The sequence below is a fragment of the Leopardus geoffroyi genome, chromosome B1, assembly GCF_018350155.1.
Source record: "Leopardus geoffroyi isolate Oge1 chromosome B1, O.geoffroyi_Oge1_pat1.0, whole genome shotgun sequence".
Taxonomy (NCBI): Eukaryota; Metazoa; Chordata; class Mammalia; order Carnivora; family Felidae; genus Leopardus; species Leopardus geoffroyi.
Window position 1 is genome coordinate 149,580,970 of NC_059327.1, and position 17,406 is coordinate 149,598,375.

Sequence of the window (17,406 nt, forward strand, 5' to 3'; positions counted from 1 at the left end):
GGTAATTAGACTACCACCTTGTTGTAATTGTAACTTCTCTATGTGAATTTTTCATAGTTATCATTCTTGAGAATGCACACATAATTCAGTCCAAAGGCCTGACTGATGTTATTAGACACTTTATAAATTTGTGTAACAGTTGACAGGACAGAAATATGTTATTTGCAATTTTATAAGAAGTAATTTGTATTTCTTTTAAAAAAAACAGCAATGAAAATATATGATCCATGCACACATATACAAATATTAATTCCACCCTGTATATTTTTATAGTCTTATTCTACAAAGTATAAGAAAGATTAAAGATCTCTCCAATGCCTACTGCTATGAGTTTTCCACAGAGGAGAAAGCACCTGAGCTATTTGTGTAGATAGAACAAGCAGGGACAACTCAATAAGCTAAAGAAATAAACAAGTGTAGGGGCGCCTGGGTGGCGCAGTCGGTTAAGCGTCCGACTTCAGCCAGGTCACGATCTCGCGGTCCGTGAGTTCGAGCCCCGCATCAGGCTCTGGGCTGATGGCTCAGAGCCTGGAGCCTTTTTCTGATTCTGTGTCTCCCTCTCTCTCTCTCTGCCCCTCCCCCGTTCATGCTCTGTCTCTCTCTGTCCCAAAAATAAATAAACGTTGAAAAAAAAAAAAAAAGAAATAAACAAGTGCCAAAAATGTAATAAAAATTGAATAAATAGTTATTACTTGATATTTGAAATCCTAAGTGCTGACTTAGGGGATTAGCAATGTCATAAGGTTCCAGGTTGTTACTTTATTGTGGTATCTTTCTTCATGCTTTTCTTTTGATATTGTAATATACAGACCTTTAATAGCCCCAGATAACATGTTTCCTGAAATTAATGTCCCTCATTTGCATTCATCACTTTCTGTACTATGATCACACTTTACAGTGGATAGATCAAATCACAGTTGGAAAATCATATGTTTTCAGCTGAAATAGAAATATTAACCACAAAGCTTGATCATTACATAAAGTGTTTTATGGAAATCAGGTTTTACTTAATAGTAATTATTCTTCACAACTTCTGACCTGTCTTTCCTTGTGTGTAATATGCCAAGTTCTTTTCCAAGGCTAAGGCAGACTAGAAGTGCTTTGAGAGAAATTAAAACCTACACTATGGTGTTGACAAACATTCAGTTTAATTTGGTTTAGTCAATTTTAATTCATTTTCCTCTGTGAATATATCTAAGTCAGAGAATATAGATATAAGTAAGGCTCAGTCCCTATCCTCAAGGAGTTTAGAATACATACTTCAACGTGATGCTCTGATGCTTGGGGGGGGGAGGGGCAGGGGGATAGACCTAACTAAGGGGACTTTTTGAACTGGCTCTTAAATACACATGAGCTTTTATGATGCAAGCAGAGCTTAAACTCTGTTACTCCACCTAGGAGGCAGCAGAAACAAAGGCGAAGAGCCTGAAAGCTCATGGGGAAAAGGGGGAATGTCAGTTTGGGTTTCTAGTAGTCTCAACTGGCTATATCACTTCTAGAAAGATAGCTTACTGAAATGGAGAGTGATCCAGAGATTGGGAGGACAGAAAAGAAAACTTGTTAAGCTACAGGAAAAAATTTTAATGAGAATTCCAGAATAAGGTCAGTGACAATGGGATTGCAGACAGACTACATTAAATTTGCCATGCAGGTGAGACTGGAAAATGAAAAGATTATTATAGCTTCCCAACACAATTTGCATTGACTTGTAGGTTATTGCTTAAGTCAACCATCAGTAAACTATGGCCCAAGAGCCAAATCAGGCCCACCACCTGTTTTTGTACAGTGCTTGAGCTAAGAATGATTTTTATACTTTCGTGGTTAAAAACAAATCAAAAGCCATGACAAATGAAAATTATATGAAATTCAAATTTCAGTGTACAGAAATAAAGTTTTATCGGAACACAGCCATGCTCATTTGTTTATGTATATTGTCCATGGCTGTTTTGGGCCTACAAGGGCAGAGCTGAGTAGTTGCAACAGAAAATGTGTGGCCCAGGAAGCCTAAAATAGTTTCTATCTGAACTTTGACAGAAGAGTTTGCTGACCTGTAGTTGAAGTAGTTGATAATAATGCTTTGGAACCATCAGCTTTACAGATACTGTGCACATGTTCATTCAGAACATCTCAGCTGGACTGGTCTGGTGAAACACGCAGACTAGGAATATCAGTGCTGGTTACTGTTACAGAGAATAAGCAAAGAGTTTGAGATCCACTGTTATTCAGTCTATGATGGTGGTGTGATGTGCAGGCTTGTGCTGATAAACTTTCCTTTGAAGCACTGTGAGCCCTGACTTACTCTCCAGTGCTTGCCATGAGGTTTATTTGCCTTAGTGTCTTTTTTTTTTTTTTTTTTTTGCCCTTGCCTTTTTGTTGTTATCTCTGCTTTTCTTTTTTAGTACAATTCTAAATTGACACATTAGGAAGTGATAATGATAATACAACTCTGGACATATTACTTATCTTTTGGCCATTTTAGGCTTCTAAAAATGTACCCATATTTTATTTGCTGTAGTCACTTGCTATATTCATTGTCTAATCACACATGTCCTCAAACCGAAAAGAAAAATCACAGAAAAAAGGAAATTTGATGCCACTGAAACTATTAGAATTTATCTAGTCTGTCTGAAGGGTGATTTTACATGAAAAGGTTCAGAAAAGTTTCAACAGGCCACAACAATCGTTGGACAGTATTTCTGTACAAGAGGGGTTAATTACATTAAGTGTCTATTGATAGGCACTTTATTCCTCCATTTTACCTATTTTTTTTTAGCATACTTCAACCACATGTAATTCGGAATAATTCAGTATTGGATCTCTTGCTGAGAGAGCAACAAAAAAAGTAATTAAGAAACAGGGTGAATCAGTTTGAAAAACAATGCCATATAGACTGGGAAGAAAAGAGATAATGTTTCAAATGACTAACATCGCAGCAATGTGGTCATTACCATTATTATTAATAATGAAAATAACGATACTAATAACAGTCCTTGCTGACTGTTTTCTACTTGTGAACCCAGAGTAATAAAAAAAAATTATCATTTTAATCTCTATATAGCTCATCATGTTAGGTGGGGTCTGAAATTATTATCTCTGGTTTTGACCTGGAGAAAATAAGAGAGAGAATAAGAGAATCTATTGGTACAAGATTATACAATAAATAAGTTGGTGGCAGGACTCAGAATCAGACTCTCTTAATTGTTTATTCAAAGTGTTTTTGGTAGATTCCCTTTTCTCTTTGTCCCATGCTGTCCCTGTTGTCCCTTCAAATTACCAAAGACAGAGCATCACCAAAATTGTGAATCGTGGGGGTTAGGACAGTACCTTGAGCACAATAGTGATGGGAAATCCATAAAAAGACAGGTATAATCTTCCTTGTTAATTTTTTTTACCTTTTTAAAAATCTCTCTCTCTCTTTTGTTTAATTCAAAAGCTATTATGTTTGTGGTTTTAAAAAAATGAATGCATCATAACACAAAAAGTAAATAAAATGAAAGTCTCTCATATTTCTGCTATTCCACTTCTTGCTATTAGTAATTTTGTGTCTCTTTCTCTACATTTTGCTATACACACACATAGTTTCATTATTTAAAAACAACTGGAACATAGAATGCATATATTTCTGCAACATTTTTTCATTAAAATATATCATTGACTATTTGAATGTTAATACTTCTAGATTTACCCCATCAATTTAACAGCTGCATTGTTTTACTTTGCTGTCTTGATTAAAAGTTATCATAGAGCAATTAGAATTTCTGCCATATTTCACAACTCTACATAGTGATAATATATTTTTGATAATTACAGCACATTTCCAACAATTACAAATTCATATTCTTCATCTGGCATGTTTTGACATTAGTTGAGAAGCCCTTCCCTCCCCACATTCCCCCCAAAGTTTTGCTTACGTCTGCTATATCCATCTCCTTTCTTCTGCAACAGGTGAATAGCAAGCATTCAGAGATGAAGGAGCAGTTTTTAGGTTTCTTAGGCACATTTGCACATAAAAAATAATAACCTCCTCATGGAGCAGTCTTTTTATATTGCAGTAATTGCCATTCTAGGATCAGGTGTTTGGAATATCACTCAAGGGAGGACTGAAGATTGAAGAGACGGGGGAGAGGAAGATGAAGTTTCCTTGGCTATAATCCCATAGGAAAATCACAGGAACAAGGGAGGAGACCAAACAGAGTCTCTGGAGTCTTTCCCTATATCTCTGTGTTTTCAGGAGGGGCAGAATCATATCTCAATGATGATAGTATTGACTTCTGTGACAGTGTTCCCACAGAATAAAACATCGAGACAGAGCCAGGGTATGATGAGGTATGATAGGGACCAAAATGATATCACTTCCTCGTCCTACATAACTGGAAACAGAGTCCCCTTGATTCCTGTAAGCAAAAATTATTTATTGCAAAATGCTTTCCAGTTTGCAAGAAGTTTTCACATTCATGACCTCATGCAGGATTCCGCAATCAATCATGTGCTTTAGATAGAATGGCTATCCTGTCCCTTATCAATGAATGGGCAACTTAGTTCAGAGTTTAAATGATTTTTCCAAGTTTCATAGCTACTAAGGAAAGAGGTGGACTCAGAGTCCTCCTTATTTTGGTTGAACTTCCCGTGTTCCTCCAGGATAGCACCACACTTTCTCACCAGTCCTCATGTACCAGACAGTGCTCTGGAGACAAGCATATGTGCCAATGATTCTACCAGTATCTCAAGACATTTAAAATAACAGCATCCTTATTTAAAATAACAGCAACTCTGACTTATTATTTTATTTTCTCCAACTTTTGAGTTTGCTTAGCAACTATTACAGCACAAGGGAACAGCAGCTGTGATAATTAAACAAAAACCTGGTTGACAAACATTTTTCAGTAACATGCTTTTGAAGAAAGAACAAATGGGAGAGGTTGAGGGAATCTTACACAGAAGGGGTTTCCTGCAGTGTTACTGAAATTTGGAGTCAAACAGGTTCTTTGGAAGAGAGTTCTGGGTATCTTTTATGTGTATCCTCAAAGTTTGTTTGGAGACAAATTAGAAAAATGGAAGGAGAATAGAATTATAAATTCTATCTGGAATAGTATAGATCAAGCTATAATGCGTTTCATGGACCATTTAAGATTCTACAGTGGTAGAAATAGGCTTTAAACATTTTTATAACCTCTACAGTGCCTAAGTCAGTATTTTGAACCTAGCCAGCTCTGTAAATCATAACTAACACTTACACAGCACTTTCTACATGCCAGGCACTGTGGTAGGCACTTTACATATAGTAATTCATATAATCCTTACAAAAATCCAATGAGGGGCACCTGGGTGGCTCAGTCGGTTAAGCGTCCGACTTCAGCTCAGGTCACGATCTCGCAGCCTGTGAGTTCGAGCCCCGCGTCGGGCTCTGGGCTAATGGCTCAGAGCCTGGAGCCTGCTTCCGATTCTGTGTCTTCCTCTCTCTCTGTCCCTCCCCCATTCATGCTCTGTCTCTCTGTGTCTCAAAAATAAATAAAAGTTAAAAAAAATTTTTAAAAATCCAATGAGATACGTACTGTCATTATCATCTTCATGTTATGGATGAGGAAACAGGCACAGAGATGTCAAATTACTTGCCTAAGGTCAGGCAACCAGAGGCCAGCATTAGCTTCAGCAGCCTGGGACCAGGGCGTGCTCTAAACCAAAACAGTACTCTACCACCTGAGTGTCCTGAGTTCCCCAGAAATGTCTGCTTTAACTAAGGAATACATGTGGCACATACTGTGATATAACCCATTTATTTGCTTTCTTTCTCAGGCGAGCTGTGGTGAGGGCCAGAAAGAGAACTTGTTTGGAGCCCTGGGCTATTGGCCTCATCACTTTTATATCCCTGATTGTCCTGGCAGTGTGCATTGGACTTACTGTTCATTATGTGAGATACAGTAAGTATGGGCTGCCCTGGCATCATGTGATTTACCCCCAAATATTTCCTCTTGTGCATTCCAGTTTTGATTTGCCTCAGGCCTATTCATTCATGCCCACAACTTATTTGCATAGCTGGTACAAAGAATTCTTTACCTGCCTGTCTCTTACTTAATCCTCACAAGCCAAGAAGGATTCTTTCATCTATCTTTGATGTAGCAATGCTTCCTGCTGGGAATAGCATGCTAGTTTTAATATTCGTTAGTAAGCAATAATCAAATATTAAATAGGAAGACCATAGGAGAGTTAGAGTCCACTGTGTTGAGTTGTTTGAAGACATAGGACAATCACCTTGATTTAAAATTATTCCAACTTATTGAAATCCTGAGAGCCCAATAAATTAATTACATAATCAAGGATCAGAGAGAAGTAGGCTCTATTCTTTACGAGTAAGATAGAAAAATGCTCATAATGATATATTGTTGAATAAGTGCCCATTTCTGTTATTTTAAATCTAATCTCGGAATATATTACATGTGATTAAAGAGGATAGGATATGCTGAGAAGGTTAATTATAAAGAGGTTCACTCTGGTAGTCAGGTGTCTCACATCTAGGTGAACCATGAGTGTGCTATGTTATTAGAAAGGTCCCCAGGGTGCTTTAGGACTATTTTTCTATAACAACCCTTCTGAAGTTTCCCTCTACTTTGCTTGGGGTTGTAATTACTTGACTCCACTATGACCTATTGGCTTAATATCTCCCTTAGTGACTAACTAATTCTTTGATGTCAAGACACTGTAACCAAAGAAGCTAATCACTTGATTCAAATTTAATTGCAAATTTGCACAAGTTGCTTTCCTATAAAGAGACAGTATGATCAGTAAATTGGTTATCTACATCCACTAGCAGACATAATCTCAATTCCAATCTCAAATCCAATCTCAATTTCTAAAGCAAGGTGGACCATTTCTGGGTAGTTTAAAGTAAAAATATTTAAAGTAAATACTTGTTTTGGTAGAATTTGCCCACACACAAATCTTTAAATTTGGAGTATCTATATTTTGATGATTTCTCTGGAGCATGTTTTTAATTAAAAAAAAAAAAAGAATGGCTAAAATAACTTAATTCTATAGTTCTGTTATGAATATATTGAGTCTCATTATATTATAAACATCATTATTTCTCTCTACAGATGCCTAGCACTATATGATAAAGATTAGTGAGGGGTATCTAGGTGGCTCAGTCTGTCAAGTGTCTGACTCTTGGTTTCAGCTCAGGTCATGATCTTACGGTTTGTGAGTTTGAGTCCTGGGTTGGGCTGTGCTGACAATGCAGAGCCTGCTTGGGACTCTCTCTCTCCCTTTCTCTCTCTGCCCCTCTCCTGCTCATGCTGTCTCTGTCTCTCTCAAAATAAATAAACTTAAAAAAAGATTAGTAAATCATATGTATGATATCTTCATGGGGGCATACTTTGGTTCTGACTTCACAAGGAATTCCTAGTAATGCTAGAGGTTTCATTACTGAAGTGAGAGAAAATGTTTCTTACTATTTCTCCTTTGCTTTTTCTAAGCCATGCATTATAAGGCTTACAAATCTTACTCACATGCATAAAATGAAAACCTGGCAAGGTTTTTCCAGTAACTTGTTCCTGGATCCTATTGTCTGGATGATCAGTACGGTAATATGGAACACTCAACTTCCACTGCCCACACAGCACATCTGAATAAATAGTGATTGTTGTGATATGTGTTACTGTCTTACATGTATAACCCGCCCTCTGTTTGGAGATATAAACAAAGAACAGAGTGGATATAGCACATGAGCATTGAGGAGTTGGCACACCTAGATAACCAACTAAACCAAATAGTTATGGAAACAGACAGGTTAGGATGGAGGTAATTCACCTTGAAAAAAACATCATTTTGGCAAAAAGTCCAGGACAGCATAGAATTGTGTGGGTGGCTTCTATCCAGGAGCCTTTAGGTCTGCCTTTTTGCCCTTTTGTAAATTGTCTGACAGGAGGTGACTCTCTTATGAGCAATATCCTTATAGGTTACAGATTCAGGAACTTGTTAGAAAATTATCAGCAAACTAGTGTTCATCCTTATTTTTCTTACTTTTCTGTTAATATTCCTCAATAATATTTCCCAACAACTACACATGCCATATAATTTTGGCAACTGGGAATATATTTTGACTCTTGGTGACCTATTTGAGTCTCTTCAACAAAGTAAAATATTGACTACAGATAAGTTTTTCATTTGGGTGAAACATATGAAATTGTCATATTTGAGCATATTTGGCTTATACAAATGGCAGTTTCAAAAAGTCAATCTAACAATTTAAAACAGAATAAGAATAATATGTATAAGTCAGTTCTCTCTACTTTTCAGTGAGGGGATAGGTACCCCACCAGTAGTATTACATGGGAGCTTGTTAGAAATGAGGATTATTATGCCCAATTTAGACCCAATGTTCAGTATTTCAATAAATTAAAAACCTTCTTTGGGATTATGTGTGTTTCCAGGGAACTTCCTGGATTTCAGGTCATTCTGGCCTTTCAGGGCAAGACCGTTCAGTGAAAGGGAGGTAAGGAAAGAGGGAACAAGGCAAAACCTCCCTAGCACCTCACTTTGGTGGCTCATTTCCAGGAGGTCCTAACATTTCAGGCTGCCATCCAACATCTTTTGCATCACTGACCATTCCTTAGCCATTCCCTAGCCTTGCCAACCCAACCAAATCCTCTGGATGGCTCGGATGTTCTTTTGAAATTTACCAGTAGTTTTTTCCCAAAACTCTTATGTATGAGAGACTTCTTATACAGCTTCAGTGAGTGGGTTTGGTCTTTCCCACCCAAAAAGTGGTATGTAAAGAAAGTTTGTGTTATGAGAATTAGAGCTTGACTTGAAATCCAGTTCTGTCTTTTCTGGCTATGTCATGTTAGAGTTGGGCAATTTCCTTACATTTCAGAGACTGTAGTCTTTACCTGTTAAATGTGGACATACTGCCTTCCCATGGAGATTATAGTAAACTAATGTTAGTTTTCCTTTCCTCTGGCGTTCAAGTGAAGAGGAAAAGAATGAGAAGCAAGAGAGAAGAGGAAAGAAATTGAGATTGCGTGAGGCACACTCCATTCTCCTACAATAACCACACACAACTGTCTTGATCACCATTATATTCCTAATACTCAACACAGAGTCTTTCATAGAAGAATTAATATTTGTTGAATTAATGAATCTTCTTAAGGTCCCATGCTTGCTTCAGGTATAGAAGGGTAGATGAATACTGCGTTAATTTTCAGCAGGCCCAAAATGAGGGCTGTTTAAACCGGATGAAGAAAATGTAGACAATGGCTAAGGAAACAGGACACTCCTTATGGCTGGTGGGAGAAAATAAGTGGAGTGAGAAGGGAGTCAGGTGAAATTAAGTGTCCCTGGAAGGTTATGTCAGATGGCAGCTCTAGCTCTCTACCTGAACTCCAAGCATTTTCATCTCTACCCTTATCTCCTTCTTTAGCCCCAAAACATTTTCTTACACTATGGTCCCTGTGGCCAGAATTGATATGTAGTTTCCTGAATTGGAAGAAATCTACTTCTGGAATATAAAAGTAAGTTTACTAGGGGCGCCGGGGGGGCTCAGTCGGTTAAGCGTCCGACTTCAGCTCAGGTCACGATCTCGCGGTCTGTGAGTTTGAGCCCTGCGTCGGCCTCTGGGCTGATGGCTCAGAGCCTGGAGCCTGCTTCCGATTCTGTGTCTCCCTCTCTCTCTGCCCCTCCCCCATTCATGCTCTGTCTCTCTCTGTCTCAAAAAAAACCAAAACCAAAAACAAACAAACAAAAAACAAACAAACAAAAAAAATAAGTTTACTCTTTGGAAACTTCTGAGTCCATTTTATTTTGACACTTCTTTAAAAAATTTAAATCCAAGTAAGTTAACTTATAGTGTAATGATGGTTTCAGGAGTAGAATTTAGTGATTCATCACTTATATATAACACCCAATTCTCATCCCCACAATTTCCCTCCTTAATGCCCATCACCCATTTCGCCCATTCCCCTACTCAACACCCCTGTAGCAACCCTCAGTTTGTTCTCTGTATTTAAAAGTCTCAAATGGTTTGCCTCCCTCTCTGTTTTTATCTTATTTTTCCTTCCCTTCCCCTCTGTTTATCTGTTTCATTTCTTAAATTCCACATATGAGTGAAATCATATGATGTTTATCTTTCTCTGACTGCTGAGTCCATTCTTGTTTGTACGTTCTGATGGTGTAACTTGCTGCCTCTCGTGGCTAATTCAGGAATGGGTAACAAATGACTAATCAGCCCGCAGGAACACCAAGCATTTCTTATGGCTTTTACACTCTAAATCTTATGATGACGAGTGTTGTTTTTTATTCTGAGATAACCAGGAAGCTCAGGGCAAGATAATGGAGATAACGACCTGGGGTAGGACACTCTTTCTGGTCTAAACAGGGAAATAATGATGTTTTACACACATCTAATTAAAAGTATTATGGGTTTTTTTTCCCTCTCTCCTCATAGACCAAAGGAAGACCTACAATTACTATAGCACATTGTCATTTACAAGTAACAAACTATATGATGACTTTGGAAAAGAGGCTTCTAAAAATTTCACTGAAATGAGCCAGAAAATTGAATCAATGGTAAGCATTTTTTCTCCATTCCTAGGCATTTGAAATCACTTTATATCATAAGTTTTGGTACCTAGCTTCCAAAACATCCATTCAACTGATCTTGTGTATCTTTGAAAAATGGGAAGCAGCCCTGCCTGAAAGATATAAAACAAACTGACAGTACATGACTTGGAGAGCACACCTTGCAGGGCTGAGGCAAGTGAACTGTAGACTTTCCTTCATGTCCCTCCTACTTGCTCTTCCATAGCTAGTGCTACAATCTTGATGAGTGGAGTCCAGGAATTTTGGGAATGTGAGGGTGACCCAAAATATGACTGTTGTATCCTATAGAAGACACCTTGAGCAAAAGACCATGAGACTGAAACTATTCAGACACATACTTGAATGGTATTTTGGTATTCAAAAATATCTGACCTTGAGCTGGTTTTTGGTATATGAGTCTATAGGAAATACATGGATACTCATCTCTACCTTTAAGACATCAACATTCATCCTCAGAGATGAATCAAATATTTTAAAAAGTGGAAAAATTATCAGTTTAGGCCAAGAGAGCAACAGTCTGTGTGATGATTCGAATCATTATCAGATTACTTAGAGAATAATTTGGACTTTTCCTGACAGTGTATGAGGTAATTTGTGGCATATGATGTGATGGAAAATACCCTAAACTAGAAGTTGGGACACTTAGTTTTAGAACCACCTGTTACCAATTTTCATTCTGGACAAATTTTCTTATGTGAAAATTAAGGTATTAGACTAGATAATTTTAAAATTGTCTTCCATATCCAATATCCTGAGTGAGAACATAATGGCAGTTATGTGCATAGAAACTGCCTAATAGACTAGAAGCCTGAGGATTTAAATACATTTGTAAGGAAGGGGTCAAATCCTGGTTGAATTTGTACTTATAAACAACAAATCAGGAAAATATCTGAATATACTCTCTTCTAAAACTATATTATATATATACATATACACACATATATAGACTGTATATGAATATACTCTCTTCTAAGACTATATATATATATATATATATATATATATATATATAATAAAGAAAAGAAAATGGAACTAAAAAGGTCAAAAAAGATGCAACTATTTGCCTTGTTTTTTGTGACATTCACTAAAATAAATTTTATAAGATCCAAAATGATTTACGTATGAAGGAATATAGATAGGACTCTTGAACACTCTTAAAATTAATAATAATTTTTAAATTATTTGATTAAATATAAGCCCTTAAATAAAAATATCCAAGTGAATGTTGTCATTAGAGGACTCACTTGTACTATGCTGATCTGTCTTATAATTGAAGTAACTGCTCTTGGGCACAAAGAGGAGTCAGCAAAAGATATGAAAGAATAAAAAGGCTCATTGTTCCTGTCAGTCAATCACTAGCTTGTAGTAACTGTGTTTGGTTAATATTCACACACTTGAAACCAAGAAATACTTGACATGTTTACCTTGACTTCTAATTTAAAATTTTAATTTGGCTAGAATTCTTTAAAAAAAATTTTTAAATGTTTTTATTTATGTTTGAGACCGAAAGAGAGACAGAGACAGAGACAGAGCACGAGCTGGAGAGGGGCAGAGAGGGAGAGGGAGACATAGAATTGGAAGCAAGCTCCAGACTCCGAGCAGTCAGCACATAGCCCCACGCGGGGCTCAAACTCACGGACCATGTGATCATGACCTGAGATGAAGTCAGACGCTTAACCGACTGAGCCACCCAGGAGCTCCAAGTTGGATAGAATTCTTAATTATAGTAGTAAGAAATATCTCCACAAGATACATTCTGGTATCTTATTAAAGTAAACCTTACAGAACATATTAGGCTAAGTATCCTAGTTCACATGGGCCTTTCTAAGAGCATTTTGAGTACTGAAGTGGGTGCAGATAATGCCAGGATATTTGGTAACTTCTTCACAAGGTTTAAGAACCACATGACACTGACATACACCCACATCTATGATCCAACCATCAGTTGGCAGAACTATTCAATTTCCTTTGTTTACCTACAGTAGAAGTCTGTATCTCAGGGTATGAATATTTACTCTTTCTTTTCATAAAACAGTGTGTTTACTCCTTTTTAGTCTCTTTCTGAGTGTACACAGCAGATGTCATTCTTGGCCAACTACTGTGGTTCCCAGATAACTCCTAAGGCAGAGTTCAGTTGAAATTACTGAGTAGAATACCAGAAAAGATTCTTTGAGATTCTTCAAGTTGAGTGAATTGTGAAATGTTGATTAATGTTTCTTGTTTTGCTTTGTTTTGTTTTTAAATTTTCCATAGAGCTTTAAATTGACTTGTAGAAAATTATTCTTGCTGATGTATGTTGAATATTTTTGGAACAGGTAAAAAATGCATTTCATAAATCTCCATTGAGGGGAGAGTTTGTCAAGCCTCACATTATCAGGTTCAGGTATGTAAATCTAAAATGCTGACTTCTGAATATAATTTAAAACTAAAGCTGTTAACTTGGCTAGTAATAAATACTATTGGAAATATTAATGATATGATATAATTCAATTAAACCAATATTTATTTGACAACTGTTCTAAGGCACGGATTATAATTTGCTTTACTCATTCTCTAAATCCATAAGAAAGCATTTGCAAGGTGAGGTAAGGGATGAGTATTATTGGTGGCTATATTATTGAATTGTTCTTTGGGAATCTAATTACAAAAATAGGGACCTAAGCCATATACCTTAGTTTAATAACCAATTTTTCCCTCTATAAAATAGCATAGTAGATGAGGTTTGTCTTACCCTCTTCATTCTCCTCTTTATGAATTTTGTTTACTTTTTTCATCTCTGTCTCTTTCTGCTCCAAATATTTATTTAAGAAAATTCCAGATCTGATCATCTACCATCAATAAATAGAAGTTCAGAGCACAACATTTTAAGCAAAATACTATATAAGTATCTTAAAATTTTTTTTTTCAACGTTTATTTATTTTTGGGACAGAGAGAGACAGAGCATGAACAGGGGAGGGGCAGAGAGAGAGGGAGACACAGAATCGGAAACAGGCTCCAGGCTCTGAGCCATCAGCCCAGAGCCCGACGCGGGGCTCGAACTCACGGACCGCGAGATCGTGACCTGGCTGAAGTCGGACGCTTAACCGACTGCGCCACCCAGGCGCCCCTATATAAGTATCTTAAATAATATATTGTCTTAATAAAAATTATTTGTATTTTTAAAAAACAGAATGAGAGCTGTTTCCAGTATCATTTCAATGACAAAAACTGCAAGTTACCTCTCGGTCTATCATTTAGCTGACATCTCTAAATGTCTAAACATCTCTAAATGAGGTGTTACTTTGACCACTTTCTTCTGAGAAGTCTGTATTCCCTGGGATTTGAAATACTTTTCTTTCTTGGATCTGTATCTACTTCTCCAATCCTTAAATTTTCACTCTCTCAAGGGGACTTCATGCACCCACATGACTTCATACTATCGAAATCCAAATTTCTATTTCCAATCTAAACTTTTTTTCTGATTTCTAGAGCTATCTGCCTGCCCATGCACATCTCCACATGTAGGTTCCACAGAAAATTCTCTAACTCAAGTGAAACCCACTGACACTAATGGGAAACCTGGACATCATCCTACACTCCTCCATTTCCTGGGCCCCTCACATTTTATGAATAACCATGTTCTTCCAGTTCTACCTTCCAAATCACTTTCCAATTTGTCTACCTCTTCATCTTAGTAACCTTCTTACTCATTAGTATTTTTCCTGCAATCAGTGGGAAGAAATGCAAGTTTGTACAAAAGATGAAGTTAGTCTTACAGATTTTAAGCTGAGATACTAGGGGACATGAGCCTGAAATACGAGTCTCACTCGGGGGAGGAAAAGTGAGCTGAGTTGAAGATATGCCTTTGCCCATTCTCAATCAAAGTACGAGAGAGTGTGGATGTAACCAGAATTTTTCAGAAAAAGGGTAATGCAAGGAAAAAAATGATGATGAAGAAAGCCTGAAGAAAATATACTTAAGGAGATGGGGAAAAAATAGGAGCCAAGGAAATAGGGAAGGAGAAAGAAAAAAGAGATCATGAGAAAGGCACCACTGATACAAAAGACAAAAAGTTTCAAGCATGGAATGGTCAGCATTGACAAATACTCCTGAGAGACCAAGTAATATGACCAGAAATAATTAACTGGAAATGCCAATGAAGAAGTCATTTAGTGTACAGAAAAGACTCAGTGGGATGGAAAGGGAGGAAGTAGATTGCAAGGAAGTAAATATGAGGCACAGTGTAATTTACCCTTTCAAGAAGGTTTGTTGTGATAAGGTGAGAGATAAATTGAATAGCTGGGGTAGAGAGACAGTTTTGTTTGTTTTTGTTTCTATTAGTCAACCAGTGTAGGAATAGTTTAAGAGAAGGAATAAAGAATAATTGTTGTACGGTGTTGCTTAGTCAGTGAAAGGGGTGAGATACATAACAATATTCTCATTAAAGTCCTATTTGTTTTTTCAGATTACAAAAACAATATAAAATATATAAAATTCAAATAACACAATATCACATAAAATAGAAGGCAAAAACTCCCTCTCTAATAATTCCATTTGCAGAAGTAACATAGCTTCTTAACAATTGGTTGTGTGGTATTTCACTACAAGTATGTGTCAGGGTTGATTTAGCCAATGCCCTTGTGATGGACACTTGGGTTGTTACATATTTTTTTCTGATTTAAAAACAAGGTTATGATGGGGCGCCTGGGTGGCGCAGTCGGTTAAGCGTCCGACTTCAGCCAGGTCACGATCTCGCGGTCCGTGAGTTCGAGCCCCGCGTCGGGCTCTGGGCTGATGGCTCAGAGCCTGGAGCCTGTTTCCGATTCTGTGTCTCCCTCTCTCTGCCCCTCCCCCGTTCATGCTCTGTCTCTCTCTGTCCCAAAAATAAATAAACGTTGAAAAAAAAAAAAAAAGAAAAAAAAAACAAGGTTATGATAAACATTTGTATAAATCTCTTTGCACACACAAAAGTTTATTTGAAGAGAGTGCTGTATCAGAGAAATGGATCATCAAATGTATAATTGATAAACAAAACTGACCTCTAAAAATAAGGTTCTAATTTACATTCCCATTTACAGTTTATATGAGAAGTCAATACACTGTATAGTGGGGAGTAAAATTCTTTGAGAACTGATTATATATGAAAAAAAAGAGGTAGAGTAGCTGACAGAAAATGAGAAAGAGAAGTCAAGGATGATTCCAGGAAGTAATTCATCCAAACAACACTAAGGCTAATTAATGCTCTATCTTGAAAATATAATCACATGAAGTAACAACAATTTGGTCAAGCTTTCTAATATCCCTAGGATTAGAAGTTGTTTAGGAAAGCATGAAGTTGCTTAGGAGATTTCACTGGATTTAAGCCACTGGGAATTAAACCTGGAGGCCAAACCCAGAGTTGATTTCACATTGATCATATGGTATACTTAATAGTATTAAATGGTTGACAAGAGGGTATCTTTTTATATTAATAACTAGATATTTTGGTGTTAAGGGACACCATGAGCATACTATCTTACTATCAGGGAGGATAAGTTGGAAGTTTTATATGTGGAAAACAATAGGAATATAGAATGAAACAAATTGGATCTTTTAAATTACATTATGGATTTGTTTTGTGTGTGTGTTTCAAATGGATGATAAAGAAAAAAATAGATCGTGATATTACCACAAATCTAATTTTGAACTTTATCTTTAAAACCATTTTTTTCTGTTTTTCTTTTTGATCCACAGTCCAGAGGAACATGGAGTGTTGGCTCATATGTTGCTGATTTTTAGATTTCGCTCTACTGAGGATCCTGAAGCTATCAATAAAATTATTCAACGTGTTCTAACTGAAAAGCTGCATGATGCTGTAGGACCCCCTAAATTAGATCCTGAATCAGTTGAAATTAAAAGTAAGTTTCTTTCTGTTATTTAGCTTAATTTTCTTACATAGAACAGCTCCATGTTAGTTTTGGTCTTAGGCACTGATTTTATTTATTTATTTATTTATTTATTTATTTATTTAAAATCCAAGTTAGGTAACATATGATTTCAGGAATAGAATTTAGTGATTAATCACTTAAATATAACACCCAGTGCTCATCCCAACAAGTGCCCTCTTAGGCACTGACTTTTAAAAATTGTTTTGGATATCCTTTAATTATGGAGTCTTGCCATCAATAGAACATTTATTTGGGACTAAATTGGTCCTAATAAAGTATTTTAATTTTAATACTACCCTAAACTTATGTCTCCTATGCACATCTCTCATTAACCCTGGGTCTGTGTTCTTTCTCTGTATTGGGACTTACATCTCAGCTCTAGCATCCAATTATACATGGAGAAAGTGGCTTTGTGCATTCTTCTTCTTGTTGCTTCCATTTTATGTTCTGAGAGTATGATGTATGGAAAGGTTCATGCCATTCACACATTTGCCTTCAAGTTACATTGATATACCTTGTTATAGCTTCTTTCCTTAGACCATTTACCAATGAAAAATTTATAATTTATTTATACTTATTTTTTATATATTTTACAACTAATTTAAAAAGTCTGAGCTTTTTGTGTGGAGGATAGGGGAATGAAATAAGCAGGAGTATGTCCTCATTACCAGAAAGGAAGAAATATAGTAGATCCTCAGTGGAAATAAATGTTTGGTTAAGAGTTGTGTGCTATAGAACAATGCTAGTCATAGAAATACCATGTGGGCCAACCCTATGATCTTAAATTTTCTAGTATCCACATTAAAAAAGCAATAGTAAACATGTGAGCTTCATTTAAATAGTTTGATATTTAACCCACTATATCAAAGTATTATTATTTCAACAAGTAGTCAATAGAAAAATTAT

General features: G+C 36.5%; 1 protein-coding gene across 2 annotated transcripts in view; it reads left to right on the forward strand.

The window, feature by feature from the left end:
• The window catches only part of LOC123595907 (transmembrane protease serine 11E-like), a 43,638-nt gene that overhangs the window by 9,979 nt on the left and 16,253 nt on the right, over positions 1-17,406 (forward strand). For both annotated transcript variants that reach the window (XM_045473858.1, XM_045473859.1), the window contains exons 2-5: positions 5,794-5,918; positions 10,439-10,560; positions 12,909-12,976; positions 16,307-16,470. In XM_045473858.1, the coding sequence (XP_045329814.1) occupies positions 5,794-5,918; positions 10,439-10,560; positions 12,909-12,976; positions 16,307-16,470 (479 nt within the window). The remainder of the gene's footprint in view (positions 1-5,793; positions 5,919-10,438; positions 10,561-12,908; positions 12,977-16,306; positions 16,471-17,406) is intronic.